The sequence below is a fragment of the Palaemon carinicauda genome, chromosome 20, assembly GCF_036898095.1.
Source record: "Palaemon carinicauda isolate YSFRI2023 chromosome 20, ASM3689809v2, whole genome shotgun sequence".
In the NCBI taxonomy this organism is placed as follows: domain Eukaryota; kingdom Metazoa; phylum Arthropoda; class Malacostraca; order Decapoda; family Palaemonidae; genus Palaemon; species Palaemon carinicauda.
Genome location: NC_090744.1, coordinates 115,071,696 through 115,099,148, shown reverse-complemented (window position 1 = coordinate 115,099,148; position 27,453 = coordinate 115,071,696). Strand labels below are relative to the sequence as shown.

Here is a 27,453-nt window from a genome sequence, read left to right as displayed (position 1 = left end):
ATTACATTCTTTTGATGAATGACGTGTACATTGTTTACTTCATATATTTCTACAGCTTAGTGTGTACACTTTTGCTTTATATCAAGCAAATTATTTTGTAGTTACGGTACCTTCATCATCCATATTAAGGAGTCTGTAAAATACATAGTACTAGTCCTTTAGTATAAATATTTGTTGCTCAAAGAGCTGAAGGATCACTTGTGCGTGTCGACTTGATGCTTAGCTCTGAATAGTTTTCTTTATCCTCAGGCAACGCATTCTGAGGAGCGTGCTTTCCTGTGTGACGTTTGCGGAGCCTCTTTCAAGACACGGTCTGTGCAAAGGAACCACATTTAGACTATACACCGCCGTCCTCGTTCTTTTACTTGCCCCTCCTGCGAAAAGAAATTCAACACAAAATTTGCTTTACATCGACACATGAAACAGCATGATCTAAGGTTAGTGAATTTATGATACTTCCCATAAAGCAATGTGGTGACAGAAATAGATAGTGCGTCAGATTAAGTATTTATAAACTTGATTGATATAAAATTGATGATTTCTTTACAGATATCTTGAGGCTGGCTATAAAATATTTCTGGTCTAAATATTACATAGGAAAGAAATTAGTAAAAAGAGTAAATAAATTCTTTGTTCAGCATTTTTTCATTATTATTACACGTAAGCTACAATCGTAGTAGGAAAAGCAAGATGCTATAAGCTCAAAGACTTCACCAGGGAAAATAGCTTAGTGAGTTGAGGAAATATAGAAATAATTAAACTACAAAAGTAATGAACAATTAATATAAAATATTTTAAGACCAGTAACAACATTAAAATAGATCTTTCATATATAAACTTATAAAAAGAAACTTATGTCAGTCTTTACTACATAAGAACATTTGCTACAAGTTTGAACTTTTGAAGTTCATTCGAAAATCTAGTCAAAGCTGGAATAATATAGACACTGGTGGTTTAAAGTGCGTGGGTGTGGTTACATCCAGCCTACTTAGGAATCCATAACTTTCTAAACTATGTGCTTTCCTCCCAATGGCATGCTCCTCTGCAGGAGTCCTGGGTCTATATCAGCTCCTACTCTTTATAGATTGCTTTTCAGTGAGTTTTGATATCGTCCCGAGTGCTCTTGGGATTATTGACATTATGTACCTTCACTTGCAGATCTCATAACCTTCTCAATTCAATTTGTTGGTCTTGGTACTTTTCTACTTTTTCTCTCCCCTTATCCCACGGAACTGCAACATCTGCGAGTGATACTTTCCTTGTCATAGTCGAGTGTGACATCTGGATGGGTGCTTGTATCACCATCCTGATACTGTAGTCCCAAAGTAACTTAGTGTGATAATTTTCTAGCTTCGCTTGAGGTTGATGTTCATACTCTTTGCTGGTGCATGTTATTTTGTACACAGACTCCAATGGAGAGGTTTAGCCACTGTATCGTGGCCTTTCTTACACTGATTTTAAGCAAGTGCTGAACATTCCCTCTGTAACTGTTGCTACGTTCTGTTATGGACAATTCTTCAGTTTGTCTCATGAATTGCACATGCATCAGTTTCTTTGCCATTCTTGTTTTCTCTTTCTTCCTGTTCTCTCTCTTTATACTTTTGGGTCTTGATCCACCTTTATCAAAGTTTCTTTCTATCCCCATGCACTCTTTAGCAATTTATTGTCACAGGTATCCACCTTTATCAAAGTTTCTTTCTATCCCCATGCACTCTTTAGCAATTTATTGTCACAGGTATCCACCTTTATCAAAGTTTCTTTCTATCCCCATGCACTCTTTAGCAATTTATTGTCACAGGTCCACGCTTTGCTTTCCATGTTTAATAACTTGGTTGGTTATGATTATCGTAAAGAACAAAATAAGCCTGAAATGACCTCATAGATTCTGTGAAACTTGAGTTGTTGCATCTACTTCCAATACCATTAGCTAATTCAAATCTAAAAACCAGAGCCAAAACTTTAATGGCACCCGAAAATCCATTACCAAGCGATATTAGATGATAGTCTTAATCTTATTCTACGAAATGTTTTGTTTTGTATATCTGGAGCTAGGTTTGGAGATGAGAAATGAAAATGAATTATAGGTCATTGTAAAGAAAATATGAAAACTTTCAGTTTTTGGTTTGTTTATGATGTTACTGTACCCCACAGCTTGTTAGATGCTGAAGGACTGACTGAGGTTACAAGTTCATTATGCAGCCTGCAAGAAAACCTGGATGTTTTAACTCGTGCAGTGAGTATTCACGTATCTATTTAGTCATTGACTTCTGAGTTTAGAACCCTAGAACTTTTGGATTAGGAATTGACTCGATAATGAGACCTTTTTTTATTTGAAATGTCATCTTACGTAAATTTTTTAGGATATGAATCTTATCTTTACTTGGTACCTATAGTCCATTTCTTTTAGCGAGGCACATTTGTACCGACTCGCAGCGGTGCCCTCTTAGCTCGGAAAAGTTTCCTGATCGCTGATTGGTTAGAATTATCTTGTCCAACCAATCAGCGATCAGGAAACTTTTCCGAGCTATAAGGGCACCGCTGCGAGTCGGTGCAAATATGCCTCGCTAAAAGAAATGGACTATAGTCCCATTCTAACCCTACTATGCACAGCATATACTCTTGAATTGGTGTGGAATAATTTACATTTGGATCCTGTAATGATGGTTACAGATTGTCATTGATTTTATTACCTCCGCCAACAAAGTTAGAAGGAGGTTATGTTTTAACCCCCGTTTGTGTGTTATCGGCTTCCTGGCCACAATTTTAATCGTAGAGTAATGAAATTATTGGGATTAACTGTTATGTAAAAAGCTGGAAATGGTTAAATTTTGGAAGGTCACAGTCAAGCAAAATGTCCAATTCACATAATCAGCAATAAGAGACTTCATACTTGGTTCATACTCTAGTGTGTGAAAATTCACGCCAATTAATACATGTTAAAGGTTAAAGGTCAAGGTCGAGCAATAGGTTGAGAAATGAGTTCCTGTGGCGGAGATCTGCGCTCTACTGAGTGCCCCTCTAGTTTTTTCTGTCATTTATTATCTCATTTCATCCCTTGGGAACAATCATTCTAGTTGCCCTTCTTTAATCCAAGAAGCTTTGAACATTGCCATTACCAAACTCTTTGAAATCCATTGGAAAAGTCCCTATGTATAACCTAATGTTTATTCCATCTATATTTTCTTCCCATCAATATTAGAAACACGGTAAAATTGGAAATAATTTGATACAACCGTAAAAGGTTCCAAATTAGAATTTTATTGTTTAACAAGCAGGTAATTTAAAATAGGGTGGGAGTTCTAATACATTACAGTTTCATTTCAAATACTTAGAGTTATCTGAACAGTTGGAGGATTAAGGAGTTATTGTTTACATTCTTGGCAGGATAGGAGGATTGGTTTCTTAGATTTATATTCTTTTGGTAAAGTTAATTACTTTTTCTCAAAATTGGCATAATGGAGGAATTAAAAAATGAATGAAACATCCAGAGATTTCCACCAGATTATTATAGGATCATTGAAGGACTGCTCAGATTGTTTGATGTTGGATCTTTCTAAGGCTCTTCTTTGCCTACACTTGCACCTATAATATACCTTACACCCTCACTGAAGTGGAAAGCTATAATACTTGTCTAGTGGAAATTCACCCAAATGGCAACAGTGAAAGAAATTCTTCAACTGGGGTAAAAAGGTCTTTTAGAAGGAAACTCCAAAATCAAACCAGTGTTCTCTTGTCTTGGACAGTACCATGGCCTTTTCCTCTTGGGTTCTCCTAAAGGAAGCTCCACCAATTAATATTTTCAATCTGTTTGCTCTTTCTTTTGTTTTTATGCTACTAGTGTTGGGCAGACCTAATAAAATGGACAAGGATGCCTGGTGGTTTATGAAGAAGGTGCCTTTTACATAATTTTCATATTTGTCCCTAATATAATATGAATCTTTATCCTTTAATAAGAGTATTTTTTTTTTGCAGCATATTTAGAATTCAGCTGTTAAAAAATCAGCGAGGTATTGGTAGTTACTGGTTGGTGGCAGGGAAGCGAACCCCCTATCCCCCCCCCACCCCCCGCACACTTAGGTAGTCACTTTGTTTTCAGCCTTCAGAGATTACAAATGTTCTCCTAGCACTGTCAAATGGCAGTTTTAGTCTTTAGGTTTCTTCTTTTAGATAAATGTTGTCAGTTCGTTGTGTGCAAGAGAAGATGAAGAAAGGTTTTGCAAGTTTCCTGATAACTAGCATACTGATGGTTGTCTGTGTAACCTGCCGATATGCACCTTCTTATTCCTGTGAAAGCATTCCTGTTTCTGTTTATTCCCTCACAGGTGGGAAGAATAATTTTCTGCCACCAATTTGAAGAGGAAGGCCACCACTCCCTTCTCATCCTAAGCGTCTTACCATGTGGCAATTGCGCTGGAGACGTATCACATGGTGGTGCTGTCTCTTAAAGTTCCTCCCAAGATCGCTTTTCTAGGAGTGTCGTCACCTTTGGGATGGAAGGGTTCCCCCTTCTTTTACCCTTTGTGGACAAAGACTCAGAGACCGATCGGTAGGAGTGCTATCGTTTCTATCCCCGTGGGAGACACAGTTTAGCCATTGAAGTCCCCATGACTCTATTCTCCAAAGACAAAGATAAGATGATCCCAAGAGAGGATGAGATAATACGGAGAACTGAGAGTGCTTCTTCGTCTCATCACACACTGTCAGTCGGTATGGAAGGGTTCAGCCCTTCCTCCCTTTTGTGGACACAGTCCACAAAAGGGAGTTAGTTCATGTGATTTCAACTGTTTCTCGCCCCCTGGGAGAGAGAATGGTACCTATGCACTAACTCGTTCATGCTCACCATCTTGCCTGTACAATATATGAAAGATTTTACATCATTAAGTTACAGTTTTTAAAGTAATATTTCCATGTAGTACTGCATAGAAATAGTTTGAAGAATGTTGTGGGTAAAAGGCAAAGAGTTGTATGTCTACTCTGTAATAAAATAATTCAATTTTGTAAGATGAGCTATAATTTTACTGTACGTATTCATAATGTCCATTTGGATATTAATTATGTATTCATAATATCCATTTGGATATTAATGTTTATAAATTTCTAGAAAGACAAGAGATTGTTGAAACAGCCAAATTTAGTTCTATGATGTACTAGATTGGTATTCTCTCCATCATGGTTTTTGGTTCATGGTTATTTAAAAGTGTGGTTTAGTATTAGACTTCTGTCCATCACTTGCAGCACGCGGAAGGAAGGGGTAGCTGCATTTTAACCATACCTTATATTACTTCGCGTTTTAAATTTATCAAATCGTCGTTTACTATCCTTAAAAATGTCACTAGAATCTGCATCATCCCTTTTTCCGTGTTTTGAATGATGCCTTTTCACATACGATTGGTTCTGAAATGCTGTCACCCTCAGCTGTTTTTCATTAATCCATAGCAGTTATAATTTATCACCCTCCTAGATGGTCTTAGGTCTTTACTCTGACACTCCCTTTGCTACATTAATTTCTCTAATGGCTTCTTTATTTTTCAAATTCATGTAGATAGTTTATTTTTATATACCATGTGTATGCTTTGGAAAAGTTAGTCACGCGAACACCATTATTAGTTCTATAGTGGTTTTTGGAAACTTTCTTTTTGGCTTATCACAGCCACTATTAATTATCTTAGGAACCATTGTGTAAGGAAATATTTTGAAAACCTTAACGGGTCTTGAGTAAGCAAGGGCTGATCATAAACTGGGTCAGCCGCCTTCATCTCGGATGTGTCTTTCACCTTGCCCAAGCATCTCTACACATACAGGATCTTTCAAGTTTTTTTTTTTTTTATCTCTGGGACAAAAATTGTTAAAAAATTTTGTTCTATCACCAAATTGAAAGAGTTGTGGGTTTTGATAGATTCAAGATTTCTATTACTTTTTTACCCAGTTGTTTTAGTGTAATTTATCTCTACTTTATAGGATGTATTAATTTAATAAACTGAAATGTAAATATAAGTTTTTCTTGATAAAGGCTTGCTTGTGAAGCCTGTAATTTATGTTGTATTTTCAGAGTTCTGAAAGCATTTCTTTATCAATCGGTGAAGGATCAGTCACAGTTATGGCAATGCCCCCAGAGCTCTCATCTTCTCCTGCTCCTCAAACAACATATGAGATCAGAATTGATGGCCAACCAGTCTTCATTCTACCTCACATAGAAGCACACCATACCTTTTTCAGCGAAGAAGGTGAAACTGCTATCATAGAAGGTAGTACCAAATGTATTTAGTTACATCTGCATTTTGCCATTTCATAAATAGAGTACATTATATATAATAATGATTATTCACATGTAGTATTTGTAATGGGTCAAAGATTTTTCAAATCCTTTAGTCATATATGTACAGTGGGTCCTCAGGTTACAACGTAAATCTGTTCTTATGACAAAGAGTAGCTAAGTTGGAAATTTGGAATGATTAAAAAATAATAAACACATGGAGAACCTAGATATAAAAGAATAAAATACATACTGTAATTAATCTATGGGAGTTGCATTGTATCCACAAAACATTGTTGTTAAAACCATTATAACTCGATGAGGTACAGTGCAAATGAAAATCCTTAGAATTAAGTAAACTTTTCAAGTTAATGGAGGAAGTGTACTGTAGTATTTATATGGATTACATAAAATTATTTGATGGAGAAGTATACTGAAGCTCTTATCATAAAAAAAACCCTGTGTAGACATGTATGGAGAGTACTGTCTTTGGTTTTGTCATTATCATAGATTATTGTTGCTATTTTCAGATATAAGTACTGTACTTGTTGAAGATAATTCAGATATAAAGACAGACCTATTTCTCCGAAGTTGATGGCCACATTGACCAAAGCATATTGGTTCCTGTTGGATCTAACACTGACTCTCCTTACGGATGAACAGGTATTCATTTAAGTACTGTACTGCCTATTTTATTTTACATGGTACAGTAGTGCCCTTTTTAGTTGTTAAAGTAAATCCTAAACCAATTGATAACGGTTGCAGTAATTAGATTTGAAAACTAACATTTGTTTCTAAGTGTATACAAACCTTTCATCCTTTAAAATAGATGTCAACTTCAGTGTGAGCTGGAACTGCCAATGAACTGTTAACAGACTAGTCACTTTTGACTTGGCTGCAACCAGTACGGATGTACTGTTACTGCACTCTTTCACTTTTGGTTCTTTACCTTGCTTTTGTTTGTGTCAGAGTTTCTTTTTCCCAAGATTTTCTTTAAGCACTTTCACTTGTAACAGCAGTAGTGCACTGAAAGGGAAGATGTGGTAATGTTTTTTTCAAGAATCCTCATGTGTTGTGCACCTCTCCATTAGAGATGCGTTCATACTCTTCCGATTTGGAAAAAACAAACTACACTTGGAGTGTAGCTCTGCTTGCTCGGTGGTAGTATTCTTTTCCCGGGATGAGGTTACACAATTTGGAATCTCTTTTACCTTCATGTCCTATAATGAACATCATTTTGTGGTGGTAGGCACACTTTGTGCTAACAATGGACCTCAGTTGATGACCCCTGGGTAGTACAGTGAAGTGTTGTTTCAGTGTCAGCGAGTGTAGGCGTTCTCTCATCACACATGGGAGTTAATCGATATTTTTCTCTTAGTCATGAGCTCTGTCAATAATTTCAAGGTTTTCTCCATGTTAAAACCTGGGCACTTACCATTGCGTTGACTTCAGCAGTGCCGTGGTGATGATTGATCAAATCTTTCTCCTCTTGAATATCTGAATACTTGTCCTTCCTATGAGCAACTTCCGCATAAGACTTTCTCTCCCTTAAATCAAGAATTTCCACCTTATGTTTACGACGGACCTGATGAAACATTTCCCCTCGTAGAATCAACACTAACTTTCAATTACTTGAAAGAAGTTGAGGGGATATGGTTTTGCAGTCACTGCACAATAACGTTTACTATGTTAGTACATACAGATAACGCTACCTCACATATGAAAGAAGCTGCAGCTAAAGACAGAGTGATGAAGAAGGGCAAAGAGTGGGCATCTCAGTAGTGATTTTACCATAATAAAAATTACTCTGCCTGTAAGTTGAACTGACAATAGGTTGATGTGTGTGCTTCCTGCCTAAGCAGCCATGTGTAATTTTGTATAATAATATCAATAGGTCAACAACATATACTGTAGTTGAATCCATGGTTGGAGTATCTACAGATAAGGAAGGCAGACTGTATAGAGAGTGTGCCCTTGCTCCATCCCCACACACCAAGGATAAACCAGTTTGTAGAAGCTATTGGTTTTTTGTTCTTGCACTCGACACAAACCCTCATTCTTTACTATAGGAGATATTCTAGTGCGAGCTTGAAAATACTGCAGAAAAACCTTAAGGTAGTTATCCACCTAAGGGGGGGAGGGGGACGACTGCCGGTCGTTGGCTACTGTTTACCTTCAATCGAATTCTAGCCGTTGTAGTGGTAACATTGCTGCTCCTGCTTTTGTTTGACTGGCAGACTAGCCTTTCTTTGATTGTGTTTTTGATTAATTCTGTTTCTTTTTTCTTTGTTAGATGCCAAGTATGTAGAGAGTAGTCTGCCCTCTCAGTGGGAAAAGTTCGAGAAGAGGAAGAAGAAGAAATCCAAGAGGGACTCGTTACCTCCAGGTACGCCGTCGAAAGGTAAGGAGTCTCGGTCCTCTTCTTCTTCAGCTTCTCGTTCTCTCCCTTCAGACTCTTCCTTGCCTCCCTCCTCCGGGGGGAAGTTGAGGAAGAGTGGCACCATTGATTTAACCCCCATTCCTCTTGGTCAGGCGGATCATGTTGCCTCCCTCAGTGGGGCAATATTTTCCGCCACCGGGAATGACTCCATTACCGCTTCCATTCCAGATCATGTACGAGCAGTATGGCCTGCCCTTGGACTTCCTGGTTCTCCTTCGGAGGAAATTTGGAACCAGTCCCTCGTGGGCAAGGTAGTGCCTCAGATCGCTTCTGTTTTGGAATCCTCGGGAGTTCCTGACCTCGCCTACCTACCGTCAACTCAGTCGGTGCCCGCGGAAGTTTCAGTGGATGTAGTAACTTTAGCTCCCGTGGCACCTACTTTGCACTCCGTTTGCACTTTTACAAAATCACAGCGTCGCAAGCGCGAACATTGCAATACCTCCCCCTCCTCCTCGTCATCGTCCTCGCCCTCTTCGGAGACTAGGAGGGAGAGAGAGAGAGAGAAGAGGAAAAGGAGAGCTCGCTCTCCTTCGCACAGACGTTCTCGCCGGAGAGATAGGCGACATAGGAAAAGACATCATCGTTCTTGCTCTTCCTCGCCTTGTCTCTTCACGAGATGTCTCGCCGCAAGACTGTAAGTTTCCTCTCGTCATCGTTCTGCCTCGCTATCGTCTTCCTCTCGCGAGGGATCATCTAAGCGCTCTTAGCGCTTCAAGAAAAAGAGCGCTACGTTAAGTTTTTGCTCTTCGCCACAAGAGAGCTCTCCTGAGCGTAATACGCGCTCGCGTAAGAGAAGCTCTTCCCACGATTTGTCATCTAACAGCGCCAGGAGCACGGCCAAGGGCAAAGCGCGCCCTGACCTCGAACCCTCTCCTTCACATATTACTTTGAAGATCTCCAATCGCTCTAGGAAAGTCAGAAAGAGCACTTCTCCTCACCTTCACTCCGTGTCATCAGAGAAAGAGCGCTCTCGCCCTTCAGCTTCCCGATTGCGCAAGTATCCTGTCATACTCTCGCGGGGTCAATCACCTCGCCCTCGTGTTTCCGATAAGAAAACCCACCCGGTTCCCTTGCTCCCTAATGAGTTACGGAATACGAGCATCTCGAAAACCTCAGAAGACGACACAGGGGTTCAACCCTTCTTCTCTTCTGTTAAGAGCAGAGGGAAAAGGCCAGATCACCGATCAATTTGACCTCTTCCACCTTGTACTTCAGACCTTTCAAAGAGAGGAATCCTACTAAGACAGTACCAATAATTCGGTCACCTTCTCCTAGACCATCGACTTTCACGCAAGGTCAGGCGCTCGCGGTGCCATTATCCACCAGAGCTCAGCCTTCCCCTGTAACAATGGTAATGTAGTCTCCTACTTCACCGTTACCGCCAGACACTCCGACTTCTATCGCCCTTCCTCCTGTAATAACTCGCGAGGAATTAGCGCAGCCTGAGGATTCCTCGGAAGAGCAACCATCAAAGGACTTAGAGTCCTCCTATTTGAGGGCTGTAAGAACTATGTGTAATATCTCAGGCCTCGGAAATCTACATCTGTCTCCTCGACATACTGACGCCCCAACTTTAGACAGGCAATGTCGTCCTCCACCGAATCCCAAGACCAGAATTGAACTTCCCTGGTCTGTTCACACTGCAGGCCGTCTGAGGAAGGTCTCACAGGTGGTCTCGGGAGAAACGGGTTCCTTGAAGTCTCAGGGATCTCATAAACTTACAATTCCCGTTTACGAGGCAAAAGCGCTTTTACAAGGTCAGAGACGCCAACTTTCTCCTGTCACCCTGGATCCCCTTACGGCGAGGCTCACACCTGGCTGCTCCTCGGAGAGACTCTCTACTCTTCCAGTCTCTTTCACAGCCACAGGAGCATTGGTATGGCTGAGAGATCAGGTTTGAGAAATTCGTACCTTCTACAACCTCTCCTCTTTTCTAAACAAGCAGTTTCCTCTACCTTAGATACTTGGAGGAAAGAGACGCAGGACACCGCGATGCAAAAGGCTGCCTCCTTTCGCACAATGCAACAGCAGCCAACTCCACAACCTAAGCCCACAACCGTGGCTCCACTCCCAGCCAAGAGCCTCAGCCGCCCCTCCTTTGTAGCCAAACCTATGGGCAGAGGAAAGTCAGCTCCTCTTTAGGCTAAAGACAGAGGAAGGAACCCTAGATAGAAATAGGGTCTCGGCTCCTCCATTCCAGTGCCTGCAGGGGAGTTGGAGGAGGTGGAAAGCTATGGGGGCCATGAAATGGACCATCAAGGTGCTTCGTTGGGGATACCGCATCCCCTTCATAGGCTCTCCTCCTCCGATCTCGTCCTCCCAGGTCCCTCAGAACCGCAGGAAACAGCTAGCCCTAGCTCGGGAGATCCATAGCATACTTCAAAAGGGTGCCATCCAACAGGTCCCCAATACCTCCCCAGGGTTTTTCAGTCGCCTCTTTCTGGTAGAGAAAGCCTCGGGGGGTTGGAGACCAGTAATCGATCTCTCTACCTTGAATCAGTTTGTGAAGCAGACTCCATTCAAAATGGAGACAGCAGCCTCCATGATCTAAGCGGTGCATCCAGGAGACTTTATGGCATCTGTTGACTTATAAGACGCATATTTCCAAGTACCGATCCATCGCTCAACTCGGAAATTCTTGCGCTTTCTTGTTCAGGGTCGAAGCTTCAAGTTCAAAGTCCTATGCTTTGGCCTCTCAACTGCCCCACAGGTGTTTACAAGGGTTTTCGAACTAGTTTCCTCCTGGGCACACAAGCACGGGATACGCCTGCTAAGGTATCTAGACAATTGGCTACTGGCCTCGTCCAGGGAACAAGCTCTGGATCACCTGTGAAGGCTTCTCAACCTTTGCAAGGATCTGGGGATCCTTGTAAATGTAGAGAAGTCTTGTTTGATTCCAACCCAAGTCATGAACTATCTGGGTATGTCCATCAACACTCAGGTAGGGAGGGTGTTCCCTTCGGAAGACAGACTTCTGAGACTGGAACAATCCATTGCCCAACTCTTGTCTCCACTGCCTCCTCCAGCCAGGTGGTGTCAGAGTCTTCTGGGCCATCTTTCCTCCCTGGAAAACCTAGTTCCAGGCGGAAGATCAAGAATGAGGAGTCTCCAGTGGCATCTGAAGACCCATTAGTCCCAAAAGATCGATTCCCCTTTCTTGCCAGTGTAGGTTCCAGCTCTGGTGATACAAGATCTTCAGTGGTGGTCAGCCAGAGAGAATACCCAGACGGACATTCCCCTCCAAAGCCCCAATCTGAAGTTAAAACTCTTTTCGGACGCATCGCTACAGGGCTGGGGTTCCCACTTAGGCCCGAAGTTATCATCAGGAGTCTGGTCTCCAATAAAACAAACTCTCCATATAAATCACCTGTAATTGTTAGCAGCCTGGAAAGGCCTAAAATACTTTGTAGAAGATCCACAAGGACGAGAGGTGGTGCTGATGAGCGACAACTCCACAGCCGTCTTGTACATCAACAAGCAAGCGGGTACTCTGGCAAGAGACCTCTGTCTGCTAGTGGTACAGATTTGCCAGAGGGTGGAAGGTCACGACATTTCTCTCACAGCCAGGTTTATTCCGGGGTGGAGATACATTTTGGCGGATCAACTAAGCAGGCATCGCCAAATGTTGAGTGCCGAATGGTCTTTGGATCCTCGATTAGTGAAGGCAGTAATAGCTTTGTGGGGTTTCCCCACAATAGACCTGTTCGCCACTTCTCTGAATGCGAAACTTCCTCGCTACGGGTCCCCATTTCCAGGTCATCAGGCAGCGATCCTGGACGCCCTTCAACAGTCTTGGGACAACCTGGACACATACGCCTTTCCACCCTTTTGCCTGCTGAGAAAGGTGATCATCAAACTCGGGGCTTCCCAGAACTGCAAGTTAACCCTAATAGCTCCAGCATGGCCAAGCAGAGAATGGTATGCAGACCTTTCCCTGCTGGTTTCTTCCTCCAGAACCCTTTCTGCTGACGTAGCCACACAGTGGGGTCCCCCATGGGAGAATTCCCTTACTGAAGCTTCACGCCTGGAGGCTGTCCAGTCACTCTTCAGACGCAGAGGCTTTTCAGAGAAAGTGGCTGAGCACATGTCCAGGCACCTGCACCAATCTTCCACAGACCTCTACCAAGCAAGATGGAGAGTGTTTGCAGCTTGGTGTAGAGTGCGAGGTGTGTCTCCACTCGATCCCTCTCTTCCTTTAGTTGCGGACTTCCTTTTGTACCTCAGGGAGGAAAAGCTCCTCAGTCTCGGCGATTAAGGGCTATCGCTCAGCCTTTGGCCTCATCTGTAGACCTACAGGGGTTGACTTTTCCACCTCAGAAGATATCACCTTGTTGATTCAAGGTTTTGAGAGATTTTGCCCCCAGTTGAGATTAGACCACCACCGTGGGACATGTCCCTGGTCTTAAGTTCCTTAAAGGGTCTACCCTATGAGCCCTTAAATAGGACCTCTCACTACTTTCTGACCCTTAAGACCATCTTCCTAGTACCTCTGGCCTCGGCAAAAAGGGTCAGTAAACTACATGGTCTGTCTTACGACGTCACCCATTCTAAAGGATGGTGCGAAGTCTCTCAACTTTGTGCCAGCTTTGTGGCCAAAACTCAGAATCTTTCATCGGCCGATGAGAGGTTTTGAGAATTTCAATTTTCCAGCCTCAATAAGGTAACACAGGATACAGACCAATTGTTACTGTGCCCAGTCAGGGTGCTAAGGAAATACCTGAATCGCACCAGACCTTTCAGATCACGCCTCCATAATCTCTTCCTCAGTACCAACAAGGTAAAGAAGAGAATCTCTCGCAACACCATCTCTTTCTGGTTCAAGAAAGTTATTGCGAGAGCCATTCACAGAGACCCAGAGGCAGCACAACCCAAGCCCATCAAGTTAGGGGAGTGGCTGCCTCACTGGCGTTTGAGAGAAATTTCTATCTCCCAAGTCTTAAGAGCTGGTGTCTGGAAACGCCAATCTACATTCACCACTCACTATTTGAGCGATGGGACACATAGGTCTCTAGACACCTTTTCTATAGGGCCTATTGTGGCAGGTCAACAGGTGCTGTAGCTACCTTACGCCCTTTCAGGGGACCGTAGCCATTGGTTGAGGATCCTGTGTTGCACTAGGTTTTAAGAAGGACATCCATCCATCTTCTTTGTTTCCTTCTCCCTCCCATCTGGGTATCCTAGTCTGTAGCCAGTTTCAGCTGGACTCGCCAATGGAAATAAGGTATGAAACTCAACTGGTTCCTCTCACATACCCTAAGTTATACTCATAGTCACGAGGTTTCCCCCTTTCAAGGTCGGGGGAATCCTAAGTATGAAAGGGTCCAAGTCAATGTTCCTGACCCACTTCATCCTGAAACATTTGTTTCCACGAAGCTACAAACTTTCAGTTGTGCTAAGATTATGGGGATCTACAAAGAAAGAAGATTAACGGGAGATTTTTTCTTCAAAAGAGTATAGTCTGAGGACTATCTTCCCTAGCCTCAAGACTAAGTCTCCTACAGTAAAGAATGATGGTTTGTATCAAGTGTAGGAATAAATGACAAACTTATAACAGAGTTTGTGTTTTTCCTAAAATACAAACCCGAATTCTTTACACAAATCTTCCCTCCATCACCGCCCCCTAGAATACTCCTAGCTAGAGTCCGATTGAAGGTAAACAGTAGCTACCAACCGGCAGTCCCCCACCGCTAACAGGTGGATAACTACTTGCCCGGTCATTAACGACCTTGTTAAGGTTTTTCTGCCGTATTTTCCAGCTCACGCTAGAATATCTCCCATAGTAAAGAATTTGGGTTTGTATGTTAGGAAAAATACAAACTGTTATAAGTTTGTCATTTTGTTTTATTAATAATGCATTAAGATATAAAAACAAAGCTAGCCTAAGAAGGGTATTCATGGCCCGCCAAAAAAAGTTTTACTTAATGATATGGAATAAAATTTATTGATTTAGGGCTCGGCACAATACAGAAACAAGTAAATTAAAAACTTACTGTAGAAGAAAGGCAGCTACTGGTGACAATATTTACACAGGCTAATGTTAATATAATTAATGAATTAAAAGCGAAATCACGTAAGTAAGGTTAGGCATTCAGAAATAATATGGCGAGAGAGGGACTCGGGCGAGAGGTAAGGGAGGAGCATGACGCCATCAGCAGATGGAAAGCAGGGGTACCAACCTAGTTACTGAAGCGGTAGATCGAACAGTAAAAACAACAAAATACGCGAGAGTCCCACTCGAACCAAATGTAAAACTAGGTGGAGCGTACGAAATAAAACTAAAATGTTTAATAATAATAAGTGAGATGGTCGTCTTCCTAGAACTAGCGAAACAATCTCAAAGGTGACGCAATCCACCAACATGCACGAATGCAGGCATACCAACATAACCTACTCCTTGATGAAACGCTAACTCTGATATCATAGGATAACATAAAATTAATGCTAGATGAAAGCATAAAGACGGTGTACTATATAAATGTAAGGAAAAAACTCCTAAAAGTTCGAACAAATATTAATGACTGACGAACTAACGAGAAAAAAGGGCAGAACCGAACCATGAACGGTAAGAACGGGGACGCCGTTCATATAAAAACACTTCTCCATTAATAAAAACAGAGGTTACACTGCCCAATCTCGCTAACATTCATGGATAAAGTACTTAACTTCGATGGGGTATCATGGGAATCGGCCATCGATTATAAAATAATGATAAATCCAAGGATAAACACGAGAAAAAAACATTTTGGACTTAATAACAACAAGTGCTATAAAGGAGTGTCGTCACTGGTGTGGGTTGGGTTAGTGGTAGTAGTGTTGAACGGCACCTCGCTGTGGCGGGGATTTTGAAGAGGAGATATCTAAATAGTGCGAGACCTCTGGTTGTGAATTATCACGCCCCAGTATTTTATACCGACACCTTATATAGGTGAGCGAGCTGGGTTCAACCTGGCATTCCTATGCTTTTTTTCTCTGGTAATATATAGCAGTTATATTCCTTAGAAATAGTGCTCTCTAGGAGTATTTCACTGGGCGGCACAGGTCGGAGCCCAGAAATAGATTTTTCCTTCGTCAAAATCCCTTTTTTAGGGGGAACTTGCAGGATCTGTGTGTAAACATTAGCACACCTCTTTTAGGTCATTGGGAAGCCACAGAAAATCTGGAATTTATTTTCTAGAAATGGTAAAAGTGTCAATCACAAAAGAAAAAAGAAAAAAAAAACAGCAAGTGAGCCTGCTCTTCAAACAAAAATTTTAAATATTTAACTTAGCCGGTGAATATATAGCTGCAACTCTGTTGCTCGACAGACAACTCACGGAAAAACTCGCCAGCGATCGCTACACAGGTTGCGGGTGTGCCCAACAGCGCCATCTGTCGACCAGATACCCAGCTCTCATGTAAACAAAGACTCAATTTTCTCTCTGTCGACGTGTCGACAAGACGTACTTTACTCGCTGTTGCTAAACTGGAGTTTTTCACATCTAATTGGTGAAGTACTATATTCTAGTTTTGAGCTTTCGCTGTGCAGGGTTTTTCTTCACACAAATCCTTGAACTCTTTTTTATATCTGATTCTTTGTTGATGACTTATTGATCGTTTTTTGGAATTTCCCTTGACCAATTCAAAATGGCTGACCCTTCACAAGTCCCCAAATTTAGGAAATGCAATGCTAGGGACTGTTCTAGGCGTCTTCCGAAGGCTTCTATCGACCCTCACACTGTTTGTTCCAATTGTCGGGATAAAACCTGTCAATTGGAAGATCGGTGTGAGGAGTGCGTTGGCCTTTCGGAATTCGATTTTATCGAATTTCAAAAGTACACACGTAGGCTAGAGAGAGATAGAGTTAGGAGAAGTTCTTCTCGTTCTATTGATGTATCCTCTCCTCATGCCCCACAACCTATTCCTTCCCCTGTAGTGGTTGCTCCTAACCCCCCTCCTGGCACTCAGGAACCATCGATGGCTGACATGATGCGTGCCATCCAGGCTCTGGGTGAGAGAGTTGAGTCCCTTGCTAGTGACCGTAATCAGCTCATGGCGGATGTTAAGGAGCTTAAGTGCCAAAGTGCAGTGGGAAGTGCTAAAGTGCCAAGTGATAGTGTTGTGGACAGTGTTGCGCTTGAGGGTTCGTCTGTTCGTGCCTGTCGTCCTCCTAGTCCGGGACCTCTTGCAAGCTCCCAAGTCCAGGGGAGAAGCAATGTCGTACGACGCATGGGTTCGAGAGGCTTTAATCAGCGAACAGACGTTCCCTCCGTGGTATCGGGCGTATCTCCCCAAGATCGCTCCTACCTACCTAAGACGAGAGAGCCCATTTATACCTCGTCGTCTGAAGGTGTTTCTCGCAAGAAACTTTGGACCAAGGTCTCGCGACCGTTAAAACGTAAATCGGTCCCTTCAGCACAAGTCCAACGGCCCGGTTGTAGCCACTGGGTCAGTTCGGACTCGTTGCCGTCATCCGATGACTGCTCACCGCCTAAGAGAGGCAAAGCGGTACCGCTTCAGACACTAACACCGTCTGTCGCCGCACCTGCTCCCGTAGACCCTAAGTGGTCTCTACTGCAAGACATGCAGTCTAAGTATACGTCTCTGATGCAGGACTTTCATGCGGAGAAGGTTGCTGCCGTACCAGCTAGTGCAGTACCGAGCCTACAACCCTCCAAGCGATCAGTTGTGCGTCCTGTGGACGCTGAGGTAACCTTCTCACGCACACCAGTTGAGAGAGTTCCTCCACCCATGCGTTCCAGTGTGGTCTGCCAGCCGCATGTTGACGTTAAGCGACGCACGGAGGTTGCCTTTGACGTTCTGGATGTTCAACAACCTTCAGAGTTGCCTTATTTTGACGCGGTGCGTCAACCTCCGCAACCCAGTGTGGTTTCCACTGCGCAACCCAATCAGTCTAGACAGTCTGGGGTAGACGCTGTGCGTCCCCGCGCTACCATGGTTGTTGCCAGCTCACAGACTGGGCAGCAGGTCCATGACGTTGCGTCCGGCTCAGTCACGCATGCACCAGTGCGACCGGACTCAGCGAACCAGCCGTTACCCACTCCGTTGCCGTTTCCTCATCAGTTGTCGGATGAGGAACTTTCTGATGATGATGTTGCTGCACATATAGATGAACCACAATCAGAATTGGACGAGCCTAAGTCTACTCAACCCTCTTTGGACTTTAGAAAAGTTTTGGCTATTTTCAAAGAGCTGTTTCCTGACCAGTTTGTTTCTGTGGCTCCTCGTTCTCCGCCTTCAGAGTTTGTTTTAGGCATGCCTTCTACCACTCCTGCCTTTACTAGACTCGTCCTCGCACGCTCGTCCAAGAGAGCTTTGCGGGTGATAGGAGACTGGTTACAGTCCAAGAAGAGTTTAGGGAAGACAGCATTTGCTTTTCCCCCTGCTAGACTCTCTTCTAGATCGAGCGTCTGGTATGCCACGGGAGAAGTTCTCGGCTTGGGAGTTCCTGCCTCTGCCCAGGGCGACTTCTCAAGTCTTGTAGACTCTCCCCGCCGCCTTGCCATGAGACGCTCAAAGATTTGTTGGTCATCATCGGACCTGGACCACCTTTTGAAAGGAATCTTTAGGGTGAAGTTTTTAACTTCTTAGACTGGTGCCTAGGAGCCCTAAGCAGGAAGATCTCTTCGACAGACAAAGAGACTTCTTTGCTCATTATGTCCTGCATGGACAAGGCCGTCCGTGATGGGTCTAATGAGCTTGCTGCATCATTTGTGTCCGGAGTCCTAAAAAAGCGAGAATCTCTCTGCTCATTCCTTTCTGCTGGAGTTACACCGTGCCAGAGATCTGAGCTTCTCTTTGCTCCTCTTTCCAAGTGCCTATTTCCAGAAGTCCTGATAAAGGAAATAGCCGCTTCGTTAGTGCAGAAGGACACTCACGATCTTGTTGCGTCCTCAGCTCGCAAAGCTCCCCCTTTGCCTACCTTGTCAGCTAGACCAAGGATGGACACTCCAGCTTCTCGCTTCATTCCGCCCTTTCGTGGCAGAGCCTCCAGCAGAGGAGGTGCTCGTGCCGAAGGGAAGCAAGGGAAGAAGAAAGGATCAAAGTCCTTTAAGGGCAGAGTCTGACTGCCCGCAACTTCAGACAGCAGTGGGAGCCAGACTCAAGAACTTCTGGCAGGCCTGGGAGAAGAGAGGCGCAGATGCACAATCTGTGAAGTTGCTCAGAGAGGGGTACAAGATCCCTTTTGTACGAAAACCCCCTCTAGCAACGTCTCCCATCGATCTCTCTCCCAGGTACAGAGAGGAAGAAAAGAGACGAGCCTTGAAACGGGAAGTGTTTCTTTTGCTAGAGAAGGGAGCGGTGGTCAAAGTCTCGGACCTTCAATCACCGGGATTCTACAACCGCCTCTTCTTGGTTTCAAAGAAGACAGGAGGGTGGAGGCCGGTGCTAGACGTCAGTGCTCTGAATGTCTTTGTCACAAAGACGACGTTCTCCATGGAGACCACAAAGTCAGTCTTAGCAGCGGTCAGAAGGGAAGACTGGATGGTCTCTTTAGACCTAAGGGACGCCTACTTCCACGTCCCCATCCACCCAGACTCCCAACCTTTTCTGAGATTCGTTTTCGAAAAGGTGGTCTACCAGTTTCGGGCCCTGTGCTTTGGCCTAAGCACAGCTCCTCTCGCGTTTGCGAGGCTGATGAGGAATGTAGCCAAATTCCTCCATTTATCGGACATCCGAGCCTCCCTTTATTTGGACGACTGGCTTCTCAGAGCCTCTTCCAGTCGTCGCTGTCTGAAGGATCTAAAGTGGACTCTAGATCTGACCAAGGAATTGGGTCTCCTTGTCAATTTGGAAAAGTCGCAACTGGTCCCATCCCAAACTATTGTGTATTTAGGGATGGAGATTCACAGTCTAGCTTTTCGGGCTTTTCCGTCGGCCCCCAGAATAAGTCAAGCCCTGTTATGCATCCAGAACATGCTGAAGAAGGAACGCTGCTCAGTCAGGCTGTGGATGAGTCTGGTAGGGACGCTATCATCCCTGGAACAATTTGTGTCATTAGGAAGACTACACCTCCGTCCGCTTCAATACCATCTAGCTTTTCACTGGAAAAAGGACAAGACGCTAGAAGCGGTCTCGATCCCCATTTCCGAAAAGATAAAGTCTTGTCTGACGTGGTGGAAGGACAGTATCAACTTAAGAGAGGGTCTTCCCCTGGCTGTTCAGACTCCCAACCACGTTCTCTTCTCGGACGCATCGGACGTGGGCTGGGGCGCGACATTAGACGATCGGGAATGTTCAGGACTGTGGAACTCGAGTCAGAGGATCATGCATATCAACTGCAAGGAGCTGTTGGCAGTACATCTGGCCTTGAAAAGCTTCGGGTCTCTCCTTCGAGGCAAAGTGGTGGAAGTGAACTCAGACAACACCACTGCCTTGGCGTACATCTCCAAGCAAGGAGGGACCCACTCACTGACGTTGTACGAGATCGCAAGGGACCTGCTCATCTGGTCAAAAGGTCAAGACATCTCACTAGTAACGAGGTTCATCCAAGGCAACTTGAATGTCATGGCAGATTGTCTCAGTCGGAAGGGGCAAGTAATTCCAACAGAATGGACCCTCCACAAGGATGTATGCAAGAGACTTTGGGCCACTTGGGGCCAACCAACCATAGATCTCTTTGCAACCTCGCTGACCAAGAGGCTCCCAATTTATTGCTCACCAGTCCCGGACCCAGCAGCAATACATATAGATGCCTTTCTCCTAGATTGGTCACATCTAGATCTCTACGCATTCCCACCGTTCAAGATTGTCAACAAGGTACTGCAGAAGTTCGCCTCTCACGAAGGGACAAGGTTGACGCTAGTTGCTCCCCTCTGGCCCGCGAGAGAATGGTTCACCGAGGTACTTCGATGGCTGGTAGACGTTCCCAGAAGTCTTCCTCTAAGGGTGGACCTTCTACGTCAGCCACACGTAAAGAAGGTACACCAAAGCCTCCTCGCTCTTCGTCTGACTGCCTTCAGACTATCGAAAGACTCTCGAGAGCTAGAGGCTTTTCGAAGGAGGCAGCCAGTGCGATTGCTAGAGCAAGGAGAGCATCCACCCTTAGAGTCTACCAATCGAAGTGGGAAGTCTTCCGAGACTGGTGCAAGTCAGTCTCTGTATCCTCGACCAGTACCTCTGTAGCTCAAATAGCTGACTTTCTCTTATACCTGAGAAAAGGAAGATCCCTTTCAGCTACCACTATCAAGGGCTACAGAAGCATGTTGGCAACGGTCTTCCGGCATAGAGGCTTAGATCTTTCCAACAATAAAGATCTTCAGGACCTCCTTAAGTCTTTTGAGACCACTAAGGAGCGTCGTTTGGTTACACCTGGTTGGAATTTAGACGTGGTACTAAGATTCCTCATGTCAGACAGGTTTGAGCCGCTACAATCAGCCTCCCTGAAAGATCTCACTTTAAAGACACTTTTCCTGGTATGCTTAGCCTCAGCTAAAAGAGTCAGTGAGATTCATGCCTTCAGCAAGAACATCGGATTTTCGTCAGAAAAAGCCACATGTTCGCTACAACTTGGCTTTCTAGCCAAAAATGAGCTGCCTTCTCGACCTTGGCCTAAATCGTTCGATATTCCCAGCTTATCGGAGATTGTAGGCAATGAACTAGAAAGAGTCTTATGCCCTGTGAGAGCTCTTAAGTTCTATTTAAAGCGCACTAAACCTTTACGAGGCCAATCTGAAGCTTTATGGTGTTCAGTTAAGAAACCATCTTTGCCTATGTCAAAGAATGCTTTATCCTACTTTATCAGACTGTTAATACGAGAAGCTCATTCACATCTGAATGAGGAAGACCATGCTTTGCTTAAGGTAAGGACACACGAAGTTAGAGCTGTTGCAACTTCCGTGGCCTTTAAGCAAAATAGATCTCTGCGAAGTATAATGGACGCAACCTATTGGAGAAGCAAGTCAGTGTTCGCGTCTTTTTATCTTAAGGATGTCCAGTCTCTTTACGAGGACTGCTACACACTGGGACCATTCGTAGCAGCGAGTGCAGTAGTGGGTGAGGGCTCAACCACTACAATTCCCTAATTCCATACCCTTTTAATCTTTCTCTTGAAATGTTTTTAATGTTGTTTTTTGGGTTGTCCGGAAGGCTAAGAAGCCTTTCGCATCTTGGTTGATTTGGCGGGTGGTCAAAGTCATTTCTTGAGAGCGCCTAGATTAGGGGTTTGATGAGGTCCTGTTGTATGGGTTGCAACCCTTGATACTTCAGCTCCTAGGGGTCGATCAGCATCCTAAGAGGATCGCGAGGCTCCGTAAGGAAGACGTACTTAAAAGGCAGAGTAATTGTTCAAGTCGACTTCCTTACCAGGTACCTATTTATTTTGTTTTTGTTATTTTGTTAACTTCTAAAATGAAATAAAAAACTCTTAGCTCATAAAATGTAAACATATATTACTGGTCTCTACCCACCATCCTGGGTGTGAATCAGCTATATATTCACCGGCTAAGTTGAATATTTAAAAATTATATTTTGATTATAAAATAAATTTTTGAATATACTTACCCGGTGAATATAAATTAAATGACCCTCCCTTCCTCCCCAATAGAGACGCAGTGGGACGAGGAGAAAATTGAGTCTTTGTTTACATGAGAGCTGGGTATCTGGTCGACAGATGGCGCTGTTGGGCACACCCGCAACCTGTGTAGCGATCGCTGGCGAGTTTTTCCGTGAGTTGTCTGTCGAGCAACAGAGTTGCAGCTATATATTCACTGGGTAAGTATATTCAAAAATTTATTTTATAATCAAAATTTCATATTTGCTGAGTATTTATAAGTGAAAAATAAAAATTGTAATCCTGGTAAGAGGAAATTTCATACCAAATGTCAAGGCTCTTGTCTGCAGCAATGGTTTAATACAAAGTAATAAATTGGTTCTATTTAAGGGGCATGACTGTTATTTTATCAATGTATAGAAGTCACTTTTAAAGATACAGTAACTATTTTTCATATGAAAGTTTTTTGCTTTTGATAAAAGTGAATTTAAAGATTGTAGACAATAAAATTCCTCATTGTTTCATGCTTTTGAGGTGGTCTCCTGTGTACGTCATGAACAGGGAATCCTTCATCATCTCTCTCCTTCACTAACTCCGCTAATTTCGACGATATTACCCACTTCTGAACTCTTATTAGAGCAAATTTTCTTCTTCCTTATGTTAGCGAGATGCTGAAATTGTCTTTTCCTCTTTGCCATGATGAAATTCTTGCTGAAACCAAGAAAACAGAATTAAAATTGAGTGAATGCCAGAGGTCAAACTTAAATGTGTACTCTCTATGAGGTTTGTGCTAGGACTGAAGGCCGAAAGGTGTAATTATTGTGTAATACATCGTCTTGTGACGGATGGTATCTATACAGATGCCATTGCTCACAATTTGTTTTATATTAAAATTTAATTATCAAAATTTATGATAACAGAAGAAATACTGTATTTTTTTGTAGAGAACAATGTTTTTGGTTTATCGAGTTACTTTTACTAATTACCCTGTAACTATGAAAGTGAGAGGAATTTTGACAAAATATTTTGTATACGCATGCTCCATTGCCATTGGCATACTGGCCGGGCCCCTTAAGCCTATAAGATCCAGCAGCAAGCTCAAAAATAGCCTACAAGAGATCATTGCATTTTCCCCATTCCAAGCCTCTGCCTACACTAAAGTTTCATTAAGAGGAACCAGGACAGCATAGCTACCCCAGCCAAAGTATGGCTTATCTCAAGGCCAGTCAAACCTTGGCTTCAGAGCAAATGGAGGTCAAATTATATCATCCAAGGGAAACAGAGGAGATGGTACCGTATATCACATAGATGCAGAAGATCTTATCAATGAGGGACTTCAGGTCGTGTGCATAGTTTTCGCGAATGTTGGACATTTTCTTTGTAGGCACACAGTATGGTCTCAGTTGGTTGTAGATATCTAAACCTCCTTTAAGCCACAAGTTTCATTAGGCCAGGACCCTGAAATTTGGATACTTTGTAAATAAGATGATGAAAAAGGAGTCACAGAAATGTGCAGGTTTCTAAAATTCAAGGGCAGACTATCAAGTATATTGAAGAAAAATAATAAAGGACTTTAGCAATAAAACAGTTTCAATATTAATAAACTATATATAACATGGTATATAGATGTCCTCCTAGCCAAAAATGCAATAGTAATCTGAATTTCCAAAATTCCAAGCAGTGATTGAGTCATACCCCTTAATGCAGATGTTTTGCATAGCTCATTTTTCCTTTGTATCATTGAATTGACAGATTTAGTTTTCAAATGTAATTTAAGAATTGCAGTAACTCACTTGGCACTTAGTCTGTTGTCACTTGTTTCTGTGTATCGGTAATGAACACTATATGAGAATTAACGTACGTACTCTAACATCACAATCAGTACTTTTAGGCTTTTTAATACAATAGCTCAAAATAAAACTCCGGGATATTCATGACCTAATTCTAGTACATAGGATATTTTTTATCACTGATTATTGCCTTTTGACTATGCTCTACTGCCAAGACTTTTTTTTTTTCGTTAAATCAGTTGCGGCCATAAGTTTTAGTTCATTTGGTATTTTATAAATAAAACCTTCTTTTATTGTAGGTCACTGTATATAACAAGAGATATTTTATGTTATAAATGAGTTGGTATATCATAACATTAATTAGCTTGTATGCATCAATTCTTTAGGAAGTATTTTTGGGCAATGCAGTGAGTAAAGGTAGCTACTATTCTTTCCCACAGGAGCCACTGAATCTGGTGAGGTGATGATACCTACAGAATCCGAGAGAGCGACAGACTTCAAGTTGTAACAGCAATGTGAGCTGTTTTCTGATAACAGAAATTCAATGCTTGTATATTTAACCGCTAATCTTTAATGGTAGTATTTTGTATCGAGTTGTGTGTATTTATTTTTACTGTGCCTGAGCTTTCCACCCAAGGTTCAAAGGGAACTCTTAGGAAGTTGAATTTCTGGTTTAATTGACATTGTTACCAAGCGTCATTGTGAATGAAAATTTGTGGGTAGAAGAATTTTATTCTTTCTTTTGACCTTTTCCATACATAAATTGTAAGGGCATGAAAGCACCCCTCATTAATTTCTAAATCTTGTACTTTATTTTTTTTCACCCTTTTCATTTTTTGTCCATTAAGTAATAGGTGGCTTGGATTTCTATGATTGTTTTGTACTTTCAAATTTAAGGTTTTGTATTCTTTATTGGAATCTTTATCTTGGAAAATTTGCCCTTTAATTTTTTTTGTTTTTTAAGGGTCTAGTCTCATAAGAAAATCATGTCAGCAACTGTAATTCATTAACTTTCATTGAACAAGTACATTTTTCATAATATATATCTTATTTCCTACATGATTACAAACCCTAGTCCTATAATAGGAGTAAAGTTTCAGCGCAGCTAGAATTATACTGTTAAAATTTCTAACATGGTGTTTGTAGTTACTGCAGGATGGCAAGTAAGCAACGCCTCTAGCCAGCACACTGAGTATACAGTTTTCAGCTAAAAAGTAGACTGACTTGTACCCTCAACTGCCTGTTTTAATATTTTGCCTATTTCCTTATGTAATCTATTGAGAGATTAAGGAAAAGAAGATTTCCAGCTTTTCATGTATGTGCAACCTGCTGATATCAACTTTCTTATTCCTTTTAGGCAGCAGTCCTGTTTGCTATGTATTCCCTTGTAAGTGGCCTGTGTTGACAATTGTGCTCCGTCGGATCAAGATTTTGCTTCGTCTGTCTTCCAGATACAAGGAAGGTGTTAAGGATGTGTATCATGTTAGCAGTTTCTTCATAGACCTCCTCTTCCCAGTGAGTAGTGTCATTGGTCTGTATGATCCTGCAGAGTGCAAACTTGGGAGTTATTCCTGTACGCATGAGAATGTAGTGCACTCATCTCTTACGGATCCGAGCTCACTCACTGATGGTTGAGACGAAAGGCGGTGAGTTCTTCCTTCTCTTCTGCACCATCTTCATGAAAGGGTTTTTGCTGCTACTTGTCTTCCAGGAAGACCAATCAATAGGAGTTGCGTATGCATGACTCCTATGTAGTGCAATACGTCTCGTAGGGATCTGAGCTCTCACACTGCTGGTAAGGATGAAGGGCGGTGCCCTTTTCCCCCCCTCCCCCTCTTCTTGGACTATCATCTTCAATTACTCCTGTACAGTATCTTCTTACCATCCTGCTGCTGAGCCTTCACCAGCCTCCTGAAGAGGACAGCTACCACGTATTTGCGCAATGTCTGTACACAAACATACAGGCTTGGACTGCACTGCTTTCTACTCTATGGTGATCTTCCACGCCAACAAGCTTCAAGATTGATTGATAGATTGATTTGGATTTCTCTGGCATTCTGATATCGAAGGTCATTACTGCTATCGTTCGTTATAAATAAAGAATATAAGAAAATTAAATTTATAACAATAAAAGCATAGATATCTGTATGAAAGTTAAATAGCTTTCAGAAGACCTGCTTCTGAAATCAATCTGAAGTTAAAACTAGCATAGTACAACACATCCTGCCCAAGAATTTTGGCAAGGATGGGTCTGGCATATTCACCTTGAGCCTCAAACAAAAATCTATTTCTTAAGACAACCAGGCTTACTGCCTTTAAACCTACTACTATCCACGAGCAACCAAGATCCACTTGCACAATGCTCTACTAGCTCAAGCTTCCTATTATCCACACGTACTGGCTTGGTAAATATTACCTTCTACGTGTGTCCAAGATCCACAAATATTGTCTTTATTATTGATGAACACAAGTGTGATAATATCAATGATATTAGTGACGGCATCGACAAAAGTCGATTAATTCTGCTGACCTTCCCTACGTGTACCGAGGATTCATGTGCACCAGACCCACTTGTATATGGTCCACATTAGAGTTTTAACATACACATAGGTTTTGACCATAAAGGAATACCTACCACGGATACAATCAAAGTTTCTATGAGTTCAGATTCAGACCTTACTACCTACTACACATACTGGCTTGATGGGCTCCATACTCATGACTTTCACATGTCAGAGGACGTGAGAAGCCATTTCTCCACACGTACGAGCTCCACACTCCTGTGGTCTCACCCAAATGATCAGTCTTCACACTTTATGTTATCTTATTGTTTGACACAATCTTTCTATATCACCACTATGCTGAGATAAGACAAGGATGTTGGACTTTTCTATTCGTCTTCACGTAGAGTCAAAGCAGGCGGCTTCTCAACTACTACTAGAGGAGACCAAGGAAAAAGTCTTGAAGTCCAAGAGGACTGAACAATAAGGGTAGAGTACAGCTGGTCCTCCTCCTTCATGGGGTTAGGTAACAGACACCCATGTAGAGCAAAAATTCGCTAATATTTGGTGCCCTTAGGTGGGTCAACACATAACCCCCAAAACACAGTCCACTACCTATGAGTGGTTGACTAACACTAAGTAGCCCACAGTATTATTATTACTAACTAGGCTACAACCCTAATTGGAAAAGCATATGCTATAAGCCCAAGGGCTCCAACAGGAGAAAAGGAAATATGGAAACTGAAAGAATAGTGTTCCTGAGTGTACCCTCAAGCAAAAGAACTCTAATCAAAGACAGTGGAAACCATGGTACAGAGGGTATGACGCAATCCAAGAATAGAGAATGGTTTGATTTAGGAGTGCCCTTCTCCTAGAAGAGTTGCTTACCATAGCTAAAGTCTCTCTTCAACCATTACCAAGTGGAAAATAGCCACTGAACAATTACAGTACTGTAGTTTGTCCTTTGTGTGAAGAAGAAT

General features: G+C 42.6%; 1 protein-coding gene and 1 long non-coding RNA gene across 3 annotated transcripts in view; one reads left to right on the top strand and one right to left on the bottom strand.

The window, feature by feature from the left end:
- Positions 1–24,606, top strand: part of LOC137614396 (uncharacterized) — a 175,460-nt gene extending 150,854 nt beyond the window's left edge. For both annotated transcript variants that reach the window (XM_068344193.1, XM_068344194.1), the window contains 5 exons: positions 250–437; positions 2,152–2,233; positions 6,050–6,245; positions 6,784–6,916; positions 24,413–24,606. In XM_068344193.1, the coding sequence (XP_068200294.1) occupies positions 418–437; positions 2,152–2,233; positions 6,050–6,245; positions 6,784–6,848 (363 nt within the window). In that variant the 5' untranslated portion in view covers positions 250–417 and the 3' untranslated portion in view covers positions 6,849–6,916; positions 24,413–24,606. The remainder of the gene's footprint in view (positions 1–249; positions 438–2,151; positions 2,234–6,049; positions 6,246–6,783; positions 6,917–24,412) is intronic.
- Positions 23,133–27,453, bottom strand: part of LOC137614399 (uncharacterized) — a 45,264-nt gene continuing 40,943 nt past the window's right edge. Inside the window, exon 4 of the long non-coding RNA XR_011039080.1 lies at positions 23,133–23,640. This is a non-coding gene — a long non-coding RNA (uncharacterized lncRNA). The remainder of the gene's footprint in view (positions 23,641–27,453) is intronic.